This window comes from Emydura macquarii, unplaced genomic scaffold (assembly GCF_026122565.2).
Source record: "Emydura macquarii macquarii isolate MOO-44397 ecotype Brisbane River unplaced genomic scaffold, CSIRO-AGI_Emac_v2 contig_3470, whole genome shotgun sequence".
NCBI classification, from domain to species: domain Eukaryota; kingdom Metazoa; phylum Chordata; order Testudines; family Chelidae; genus Emydura; species Emydura macquarii.
Genome location: NW_027133607.1, coordinates 1263080 through 1275145, shown reverse-complemented (window position 1 = coordinate 1275145; position 12066 = coordinate 1263080). Strand labels below are relative to the sequence as shown.

The 12066-nt window shown below is 36.8% G+C and overlaps 1 protein-coding gene across 9 annotated transcripts in view; it reads left to right on the top strand.

The window, feature by feature from the left end:
• Nucleotides 1-11178, top strand: part of CELF2 (CUGBP Elav-like family member 2) — a 423961-nt gene extending 412783 nt beyond the window's left edge. For all 9 annotated transcript variants that reach the window (XM_067534964.1, XM_067534962.1, XM_067534960.1 and 6 more), the window contains 2 exons: nucleotides 2890-3061; nucleotides 4418-11178. In XM_067534964.1, the coding sequence (XP_067391065.1) occupies nucleotides 2890-3017 (128 nt within the window). In that variant the 3' untranslated portion in view covers nucleotides 3018-3061; nucleotides 4418-11178. The remainder of the gene's footprint in view (nucleotides 1-2889; nucleotides 3062-4417) is intronic.
• The last annotated feature ends 888 nt before the right edge of the window (nucleotides 11179-12066 follow it).

Genomic DNA, 12066 nt, shown 5'->3' with positions numbered 1-12066 from the left:
AATCTGCTCCTCTACCTTTCTGGCATTAAGTCAGACTCTATTAGCAAAGGGATTTTTTTATTCCTCTGCTAAGGATATTGAGCCACTGGTGAGACAGATCCATAAAAATCCTGGTGGCAATGGCAGCTGAGGTTTTCTGGTAGGATAGATGAATACATATTGTGATGGTGTCAGTGCTGCAAAATTAAGGCTGCTTCCTTGTTCGTGTAAGACACATGTATATGCTGAGCTTTATTTAGAAGCATGTCCCTTTCATTTTCCTTTTTTGGCATCTTATTTGTCTTTTGAAAAGCCCGTTTGTGGTTTCTTAATGAGAGTTCTCATTTTTTCCCTGAAAACAGAGACTGTCTGTCTCGTGACCCCTTTTCTCTCGGGTCAGAATTGGTCATTGCACATGGAATAGAGTTGCTTGGGATAACAGTCATGGTAATAATACTTTGTGGTCATCTAGCACTTTTTAATCCGAAGAACTCCAAGTTTTATAAAGGTGGGGGAAAGCACTTTCTAGATGGAGAAACTGAAGCAGGGAGGGGCAAAGAGACTCATCCGAGGTCTCCCCCTGAGTCACTGGCAGAGAACCCAGGTGTGCTTACTCCCAGTCCAGGGCTATAACTTCGATACACGCTGGCTCCCAAAAAGAGAGAGTCCCCCTTTTAACAGATAGGTGACCACAGGCATTAATTGCATTCTTGTTGTCCACCCCAGCAGAAGCTCCAACGCTTGAGGGGCCATAAGGATGATGGAACCCCCTGCCCTGTCACCTCTACAGATGTCCCTCTAGGTCAGGGTTCACATGGGGTGGTAAAAGGAAGTTTTCATAGCAGCTGCCTCTGCAGCACCTGCTGTGTAGATGAACAAAGTATTTCAGTCTTCAAGGCTGTCGATCCAGCATCTTTTCACAAGCATTACATTCAGAAAAGTGAGAGAGTCTGAAAGGGAGAGAGGAAAAGTACTCCAGTGAAATGGTAAGTGCAGTCTGCAATGTGAGAAAGAAAAGCACTGATACTCATTATTATTTAAAATATTTATTATTTATGTTATAGTAGCACCCAGATAAAAATCAGGATCGGGGCCTCATCATACTAAATTCTTTGCAAATGCAAAGGAAAAGGAAGTCCTTGACCTGAAGATCCTACAGTTGCAATTTAAGACAAGATATAACAAGCAAATGCAACAAGGAAAGGAAAAAAATGGGAGAGAAGGCCAGATTTCCATAGGCAACATAAAAGAAATGGTTCTTGATGAGGGACAGGAAGGAAGACAGGATAGGGACTTGACGAACTAGTTTGGATCAAATGTTCCATGCTTATGGGCAGAATGCAGGAATTGTGAACGTGCTGGTGGGAGAAGTAAATAAATGATTGAGCATGGCTAGCTTCCTTGATCAAACAGAGTGAAGGGGGTTGGGTCCATTTAATAAGATGTGAGAGTGGATAAGGAGGAGGGTCAGAGGTGGGATGACTCCTACACGTAAGGACAAGAAGTTTGAATCTGATATGGTGGAGAAAAGGAAGCCAGTGAAGGGACACAAAGAGGGAGGTGATTTGGTGATCGGGAAGATGATTTTAGCAGCTGCATTTTGAATGGGCTTGAGGGAAAAGTGAGTGTCAGGAAAGCCAGAGAGGAGGAAGTTGAGAAATCAAGCCAAGAGACGGAGGGGCTCTGGGTGAGCGTTTTATCTGTGCGAACACAAACTGGATGTGACGAAAGGGTTAGCAGAGGAGTGCAGGCAAAAAACCTCAGTGTCAGTGCCAGGGGAGAAGGAAAAGAGTGTGATGAGTAAGAGAGGAATACATGCTTTAATCTAATCTAGAATAATTCATTAAGACAATTTCAAGTGGAAATTAAAGGGAGCATGTCAAAGTAGATGCATAATACCAGGCGGCAATGCAGTAATTAGCCAGAGCAGAGGTAGAGTGGTAGTCAGGAGTGCTTTGCAATTAAGAGTGGGAGGCCCAGATATGAAAATGAGTTTGAGTTTCTAGGCTCAGGGAGCTTAGAGTGCATTATGAAAAGAGCGCTTGTAGTCTCTAGGGGACAAGAAATTTAGACCAAACCAGCCGTACGGAATACAGAGAGAGAACACTATCTAGTGGTCAGTGCTGGAGACTGAGAGGCAGAGGACCTGGAGTTCTATTCCCGGCTCTGCTATCGACCTGTCATTTAACCCTCGATGCTTGCCTCCCCCATTCCAGTGCCATGAAACTTAATTAAGGTATGCAGTGTACATTGGGATCCTGAGACGACAAGTGCTATAGTAATGCAAAGTATCATTATTACTAGGACCATGGGAAACCCATGGTTCATTCCTACTCTGCCACAGACGTCCCGTCAGACCCTGAGAAAATCACTTAGCTCTCTGCACCTGGGGATAATAGCACTTTCCTACCTCACAGGGGTGTTGTGAGGATAAATACATTAATGACTGTGAGGCACTCAGGCACTGCAATGATGGGGGACCACCTAAGTACGAGAGAGAGAGAGCTACTGTACTGCCCTTTGTCATACAGCTCACGGACACCACAGTTGTTCGATTGCTATCCCAGCTGCATATGGCGAGGTAGCAACATGCTGAACACTAGCAAGATGAGAAGCGAGCTGGAATGGATTGGGAGGGAAGGAATATGAAGCATAATCAAAGGAATGAAGGAAAGTAGGGAAATGAACGTGTCACTTAATAGAAAAAGTACAAATCATAGAATCATAGAAGATTAGGGTTAGACGGGACCTCAGGAGGTCATCTAGTCCAACCCCCTGCTTAAAGCAGAACCAACCCCAATCCAACAACGCTACTAACAAACTCTTTTTTCTGTGTATTGAGCCAGTCCTCCCTTCCTTTGTTCTAACCTGTACTTCATTTTCTTTCCCCCTCCATTCTGTGTTTTGTAGGTTTTGTTAGCTATGACAATCCAGTCTCTGCGCAAGCTGCCATCCAGGCTATGAACGGCTTTCAGATTGGCATGAAACGCTTGAAGGTTCAGCTGAAGCGCTCCAAAAACGACAGCAAACCTTACTGATCTTAACCCCAGATGCTTACTGCTCTTATTTTAGCTTTCTTAGGGTAAGTCCCATGAGCAAACCTGCCCTCTGCAGGGGGGAGGGGGGCTAAGGAAGACCATACTGCCAACCTTCACCAAGAGACAGTTATTTTTACAGTTATCGCTTCCATTTCCCCACTCGCCATAATTAAACTTGGCTCCTGTTTCCTGGCCAATTAATTACTGCGTTGTGTTACTGTGTTTTATTTTGCAACATAATTTATCTCCGTTTTTTTTCTTTTCTTTTTTTTTTTTTTTTTTAAAGAAACGGCATCTTAAGAATTAAAAGCTACAAAAAAAAAAAAGTGCAATTTAACTCTGTGAACCCTGGTGCCATTAGCACACTTAGGGGAAATAAAAGCTGTTTTGTATGTATAGACCCGTTCTTATCAGGGTGGCACCAGCAGTTTATAGGTTAAACATAATGGTCTTATGCCAGCAGAAGCACTTATTGTGAGACGACAACAAAAAGTCTTTCCACTACATCGTTGTGTTTTTAGAAGGATTTTTAGTTTTTTTAATTTTTGTTAGGGGTTCAAATCAACATAACATTATATTAGTCTGATATTACACTGGTTGTCTTTATATTTAGTTTTTTTCAGGTTTGTTTGGGTTTTTTTTTTTTTTTTTTTTTAGTTTTTTGGAAAGGAATAATGTAAAAAAGATTTAGAGATCTGTTTCTAAAGCTACAGGGTTTAAAATAAAAATAAAATAAAATAAAATGAGTGACAATACTTGATGTTTCTTGAGAGATAAATTTAATAATAATAATAAATAAAAAAAGAAAGCCACAGGCCTGTAAATTTTATTTGTAAAAAGCATTTCTATTTTTATACAAAATTTTTACTGCCTCAGAAATAATGGAAGTTATTTATTGCCTATTGTTAACTTATTGGATACCTAAAGAGCAGCTCTCTATGCTAGCTAGATCCTTTGAAGTAGTCTCTAGAGTAATTGTGCCAAGAATGGGCGCTTTTTCACTGTTGAACCCTACACTCTTTACAGTTCATGCTTTTATCCTCCTGTTTGTACTTGTTTGGTTATTTTGTTTGTAGTTTCCATTTTCTAGTTTAAAGTTCAGTTATCTGACTTTTTTCTTTCCCTTACCCCTTATGTTACATTTGTTGAAAATGGTTCTTTCCTCTCTCCTCCCCCCAAAGAGGAATCCATCTTCTCTAACTCTTTTCAGATGGATTCTTTTGGGGTTTCATTGTGCTGTTGTTGATGAGTATTGTAAGTTAATGCAAATTATGTGAATGGCTCATAGACTCTAATGATGAAAGATTTGCATTAGTTTTCTCCTGCACCCATAAAAGTGATTTTGTTTCTGCTGCATAGATTCTATGTAACTTTTTTCCTCTTCCTTGTTTTTTCCCTAGACATCTCCATGCCCGTTAGTTCATCGTTTGCCTAGCATGTCCCTGTGGCGTCTAAAAAAAAAAAAAAAAAGTTTCATCGTCCCGTCATTGTTTCTGATGTCTTTCTGACCTCACATCATATTTGGTTCTCCTACTGACCTTTGATCTAGTTTGACCTTTGAAATTTGCATGTGACCTCATCTAGCTATGAATTCTGGGAAGTCAATGTGAAAAAACATTGCTGCATTCATACAAGACTGAAATTTATTATTAGACAAATTAATGATAGGGTTTAAAAAAAAAACAACAACAAAAAACCTGTGGCAAAAATGTTTTTGCTTGCTTTCTTTTATTTTTTTTTCCTTTCTCTCTTTTTTTTTTTTTTTTTCCTTTTTTTTCCTTTTCCAAAAAATAAATAAATAAATAAATAAATAAATAAAATAACAGACTTGAAAGTATTATACAGGGATTGGCATTCTGCCTAGTCACTGGTGACAATAGCAATATGTGTCCAGAGGCACAGAATGTTGGTTTCTAACAGACTACTTCCAAAACAGTTTGAGAAAAAAAACTGTCTGATTTTAAGTCTCTAGAGGTCTGTAATAGTTTTTACATTTTTCAGGCAGTGTAAAGTTTTTTGATAAGGCCATTTTAGGTGGCTCACTTTCTCATTAAAATATATATATAGAACCACTTTTTGTAGATTAGTATAAGAAAATATTTACCCTGTTTTAGGGCAAATGCTACCTATTCGTGTCACCTTTTGCTGAACTGACTCACAGTTAGACAATCTATGGTTTAATGCACATGAAATTACCTATATTTTATACTGTTTCAATGTACAGGAGAAAGATTACTGTAAACTGTGTTACGTTGGTGCTTCTGTGAATTAAGTTGTGGTTTCATCATGAGTCTTACGGTCCTAAGTGTTCTGTGTTTATAAAAGACAAGTTTAAAATTGGTTTACTTGAACAACAACAACAAAAAATGAGTTTAAAAAAAAAAAAGTTGTTTGCTTAAAAAAAATTTCATGTGAAAAATGAAAAAATATTCCAGAATAAGTTTGTGTTGGCTTGTGACGCATTGATGTCATTTTTTTATTGTGGACAATTTAGATGTGTTTGTGTTCAGCAAAATGTGATCGGTTTTTCTTTTAAAGAAAAAAAAAATCAGCGAAAATATAGTGCCAAATTCCAAAGGTACTTTCTTCCTAGAGCTTCAGTGTGTTTCTTGTGTGAAGTAATTTGATAACATGGGTATTTTATTATGTGTTTTGTATAAATCCCTAATATTTAAAGAAAAAAAGAGGTTAAAAAGTTTGTTAACTTGCTATCCTGTGGTCTTGTTGCCTGAAATTGTTATTGTTTGTTATTTCTCTTTGATGTTTTTTGTAAAACATTGTATAAGTGCCCATGTTTCACTTTTTTAACCACTCTGCACATCAATGCTGTGAAAGCAAACCTCACAATGTATTTTCTTCATAATGTATGGAAACCTCTAAGGTGAGAAAGTTTTGAACTTTTAACCCTTTCCACCCAGAGCTGTCTTGAGTGTTAATACCTTTTATACATTCACCATTTTGCTGTTTATTTTTATATATATATCTATATATATAAATATATATATATATACTTAGTTTTTTGTGGTTTATTTAATACATGGTTGAAATCAGAAAAATGCACAGGGCAGATCTGAAGGACAAAAAATTATTTTACTGCTGTCTAAATTTCTTCTGTATCTATAACTAAAATTATTTAAAACAGTAATTAACTTGTGGTTTTCCTTTTTAGATTTTGGGGGTTTTTTTTGTCTTTTCTTAAAGAGCTTTTAATATGCTGCTGGAATATGCTATTCAGTATTAATAAAATAAAATAAAAAACAATTCTTTAATTATCTATTGTGTGAGCCGCTCCCAGATAAGAGTGGTTATTCCACCATTGGAAAACACTGAGGAGAAAAAACAATATTTTTGTAATTAAATAAATGAACTTTTGCTTAAATCAGATGCACTAGATCTTCCTGAGTGAAAATTCAATGTGCACTGCAGTTAAACTACTTTGTATGGATAAAGTTTACATATGCTGGAAAGCGTGGTGTTACCTGCCATTATTCGTAGTGACAGTATATGTGGCCAATCCTGCAGACACTCACACAAGTAACGTCACTTGCATCGGTAGTCAATAAGAATATGTATGTGATTTAAGTGGTTGTTTGCTGGATTGAGTCCTATGTAAGGAACCTGAAAAAAGATGCTGGTACCTTTTTCACTGCCTTTTAAATTTGACTGGATTGCATGTCTACAGCACAAGTAGCCACCAGTGACCGAATTCGGTTCTTTACTACTGGAAAATAGAATCCATTGCCAATTCAATGCATGTGAGCAGCAGTACCTGCTTCTGATAACAAAGTGCCATATCTTCTTCCATTATCTATTCCTAGTTGGTTACATTCAAAGCCTCCTAAAATTAAAAGTGAAGCCCTATGTGAACAGTGTAAAGACACAGATGGTTCATGCCGTCTCTCGTCCCCATCTTTGCTTAAATGCTTGTTTATGTAGAAGCCCTGGGATGGAAAGGACTAGCCTCTAGTGATGCAAAAAAGTTTCCTTCTTATAGCACATGCACTTATAACTAAATGATCTATAGTATTCTCACATTTTTACTACTGCTGAGGCCTTCCTACACCCTTTGAGGGCTATTTTGTACTTCTTGCAGCAATTTTACTTATTCAAAGTATCATCACACATGATATTATATATATGCACCTATATATAATATGAGAATATCATTTGAATTTTTTTTTTTTTACTGCTTCACTGATTCTTCTCATTTTATCCACCATATAAATTTCCAACGTCTTTTCGGATCCCTTCACTGCAGCCCCAGTGCAACCTGCAGGTTTACAGTCCAGTTACAATGTTAGAGTTCGCATGTTAGCTCCTTAGCTGGTGTAAACTGGCATAGCTTCACAGACTTCAGAAGAGCCCTCCATGATTTCAGTGGCTGAGGATCTGGCCCAGCATTTTAAGCGGGGCATGTTTTTGTGTTTCCAGGTAACAACTGTGGGTCATTGTGGGAAAAGTTTGCCATTAAAAAAAAATAATAATAATAAAAATAAAACTTATATCTCCTTAGAGACAAATTATCTCCCAGTTCTCTTTCAAAATATTGAAAGGAAAAAGCTGCAAGGATGCAAAAGGGCCTAACAGCAAAGGAAGAAAAACAAGGGAAATTTGCTTTACAAAATTCTAATTAAAAGAATAGACTAGTACTTTTTCAAACCAATTGCAACGAAATGGCAGTCCTCAAATGACTAACAAGTTCATCTTTCTTTCACCATAGGGGTTATAGTTCCTTGGCTTGTGCTATTCTGAAATCATTTTACTGTTTCTGTTTTTATTATCTTAAGTGCTAATTAACAAAAGGAAAAAAAAACCTGTAGTTTCATTACCTTTTGGATAATGTCAAACAAAAAAACTATGTATTTGTGTTTTTGTTTTGGGGTTTTGTTTTTTTGTTTCGGGGTTTTTTTTTTCCGTGCTGTGAGAATTGTTGTTTGTAGATTAACAATACTATCATTTTGTTTAGAATTACAAACTAATTTTTAAGTATTGTCTGAGAAAAGCCAAAGTTAATGCAACTTAGTGGAAACTGTAAGACCATTTGAGTATTGTTTCTGTATTATTGATGCATTTGGATTTTGTTGTTTGATGGAATTTGAGCCAAAAAAAAAAAAAAAAAAAAGCAGGCTTTCCTATTTCTACAACTTGATTGTACTTATGCATTTTGTACCAGTGGAACTTTTTATACTGGAGATTAAAAAACAAATGGAATTTTTTGTGGCTTACCCTTGTGGGCCCTCTGACCATGACTGATTTTCGAGTTTGATTTCTGGTTGATAGAAAGAGAGTTGGTTTTGTTTAGAGAATTAAAAACTTTGGCTTGATATCTTTTTTCCCTTTGCTTATATCTAGTGTTTAGAATTTTGTCTTAAAAAAAACAAGCGGTAAGTTTCACTTTTTATTCTGTATTGTGCAGTTACACAATAAGATAATTAGAATTAGGAGTACTCGGTCACTTTACGTGGATAAATGTATTAGTTACAACTTTAGGGGTTTGCTTTTTTGCTGTTTAGATCAAAATTTTTTCTGATTCTTCTGTCCTCATTGTGAACATAACCGTGTAGTTGAAACAGTCAGACTTATTTTTGTAATGTATGTTATTGTGTGATGCAGTTTTTTGCTTCTGTCTCCAATATTAAACCATTTTCCTAATACTTGTCTCTCTCTTCGTGTGTTGTATTGTTGGTGGTCATTATGTGTTGGTAATACATCTACACACCTCACTGTTTCACGTCCCCGTATTTTTTTTTTTTCCTATTTGTTGTGTACAAAAGATACAGTCGATTCCACCTAAGTGAATATCTGATTGGGAGTGAAAGAGGACTTGCACACTTTAGCTACCTTTGGTTTATTTTACTTTTCTCCCCTCCCCTAGCTGTTTTATCACTTTGATAATCTGAGCAGGAGATCATTTTAAATGACTGCCTGCAAAATCATATTAAAGGTGGCTTTTGTTAGTTTTCTGACCACAAAAGCTGATACACACAAACACACACAAATAGAGAAATCAGAGGCTACGTGAAAAGTTTTTTGCTCTGCTATTTCAATCAGTCTGAAAGAAGTGGATTACGGAGATCAATTCTTAAGTGATTTAAAAAAAAAAATAGCTGAGCTACTGCTTTGTAGATGCCAATGAAACATACAAGAAAAGGAGGGTATAGCCATGGGATTTCTTCCAAACTGTAGAGTAATCTGGTGGCATATGGTGTTCATCAAAGACTCCTTAAAAACTAATCACAATTTAACTAGAGCTATGACAGCCTGAGAAAAATCTACCAGGTGAACAAGTTGTTATATATAGTATATGTATAAATATAAAAAATACATAAAAGCTAAGTGAACCCAGGCAGAGCTTTTAATTATTAAAGCCAGCAGAAGTAAAACATTTTCTCCAAGTGCTCAAATCGGCTATTTTTGTTGGGTGCTTACAAAGTGGATCTTTCTCAGCACTGCATATTAAAATGTCATAAATTTCCATGCAGAAATATACAGTAGCAGTTGGGTTTGTGGAATGGGGTTGACTCTTTCTGCTGTCCCTTGGACTGGTGTCCAATAGGATCAAATAAAACCTGCAAAGGAAAATAAATGCTGTCCTGGTTTCAAAGTCTCTCTTCACTCTTTTGTTTGATCACAGATATAAAATTTAAAATTTGGAGAGTAAAATAATCCCGCGGGATGGGGAAAAAGCACTCCCAAGTGTTCTCTGGAACTCAAGCCATATCCTCCTTCCCCTTCCCTTTGTCCCATTCTCTCTCTGATGCTCAGGAATCGAAGACCACTTAAAAGTGCTCTTATGAGACCCAATCAACACTCCTTCCTCTTGTCTCCTCTTTACTGGCCTCTCTGATGCTCTGGCTTTGGCTCATACGCACAAACACACCCTAAACCAACATCCTATTCAGAATGAGGTCATGGTGCACTGAGTGTTTTCTTAAGGTTTTGGCAATTTTGGAACAGTTTAAACATTTTCTGGCTCATAGGTTGGCCTCGTTTTGCTTTATTTGTCTTTCTCATTTTTTTTTCTTTCCTTTATGAGCATAAAAGGCAAATGGGGCATGAGTTCTGGAACCCAAGAAAGCTGAAGTCATCATCTACAGGCTCCAATGTCAGAGTTCAAACTTCTAGCAAACACCTCCCATGCAGCTCTGATTTTAATCTAAAATGACAGGGGGCTGTAGGGAAGCATCCTGCACTGGGAGCAGAAGGATGGACGGGGTGAACTTATTAGGTGTTTTACATCTCTTGAGTTTATGGTGCTGATTCTGATAACATTTATAACAGTGATTAACTCCTAATTTACACCATTCTGCGATCAGAATTGGGGCCTGTGTTTTTAAGTCATTGTAGGTGATTCTTTTGAAACCCATGAGCTTGTTGGTAGGGAAGATCAAGCTGAGTTCAAGATCTTTCTTCCAAAAAAATGTAATTAAAAAGATCCAATATTACAGTTAAAACAAACAAACAAAAAACTCACGAGGGCAAAAAGCTACAGTTCGTCTAAAGAAAAATCTGCCAACAATGGGCTAAAATGAGTTCTGTAAAACCATGCAGCTGTACAGTTTGTCCTGCTTAAATGCATGCTTTTAATTTCAATTAAGTCAGGCACCTTGCAGTGTTAGCAAAATGTCTCTTCGTTAGCTGTATGTGTATCACCATGGGAAATTACCAAACTGTCACAAGACTTGCTGATGAAAGAATACCCTGCCAGAATACGTGTGCCTTTGCCCAGTTTGGTTCTTAGGTATTAGGCTAGGGAAAACAGTTTAACCAACAAAATGTACTGTGAATCATTCCTGATAAGTGAATAAAGCATTGTGACCAAGCAATCAGATTATTCACTTATCAGGAATCGACTGTACTGCTAGCTCGCTTGACTGTTTTTGTTCCTCATCTCTGTTGTAGTTTCACTACTTTGCTGTGTTCTGTTTTTCTCTCTCATGCTTTAGCAAAATCACTGGGAGTATCCCTTCGTGTGACCATGAAACATGCTATTGAGTGAAAAAATTATATCGTAACAAAATCTATGCACTTGCTATCAGGAACACAATACTGGATGTGTCTTATATATATTGAACTATAATAGTACTCAATTTCTTAAATAAAGCTTAAGAAAGGATTCTGTTGTCTGTAAGATTTTATGAGTATTAAAGGAAAAAAAGTTTCTAGGGTTTGTTTTTTGTTTTATTAACTCTCTCTGACTACACAAAGTTTAATGATACCTAGGTGAACTGATTGCATGGTATACTTCATCTTTCCTTAATAATTGAGAGCCTAGAACAATAGGTTCCAGGAATAGGGGAAAATTCATATCTCCACAGAGAACTGCAGCAAAAAAAACCTATCAAAAGTCAGCATTTCCAACACTGTTATCAAGACATGTTTGTTACAGTGTTAAGACTATATCAAAGAGAACAGAATATTGTTCTCAGTAGCTGTAATAAAGCATTACATGAACTTCAGCAAGCAGTTAGTATAAGATACCTTCCATACACCTTAATAAATCTATTGTGTTTCTGAATATGAACTCTTTTCTTCTCTATAGCGCTATAGAATATGTTTGGAATTTAAAAGAAAAACATACACAAGTAAATAAAACACACATAGGTGATGCGCCTCCAGTCAAAATATCTTTTGAGAAAGACACAAGGTACATTTGCTGCATTCAAGCCTTTAAATAAAAAGCAATAAAAAGAAATATTTGATCAGCAAAGATGACGGGGGTAAATTTTCAAAGCATTCTGTGGAATGGTAGCTGCATCATTCCCATGGACTTTAATTGGAATCTCGCAACTAAAACCCTGCAAAAATGCTTTGAAAAGTATATCCTCTAAAGAAGCAGATTTGGCATGAAGACAGAAAGTTGAAAGGATCCCTCCACCTAGATACCTGGTTTTATGGAAATGTCTAGACGTGTTCTAATTAGTAAACTTATGGCAATCTCAGCCTTTAATCAGGATAAAGTCAGGAGCATGTTTGTTTTAACTGAATTACTCTATTCATTTTGCATCCACCAGTAGTAGTAGAAAAGTTCATGTCAATCTAATAGTTT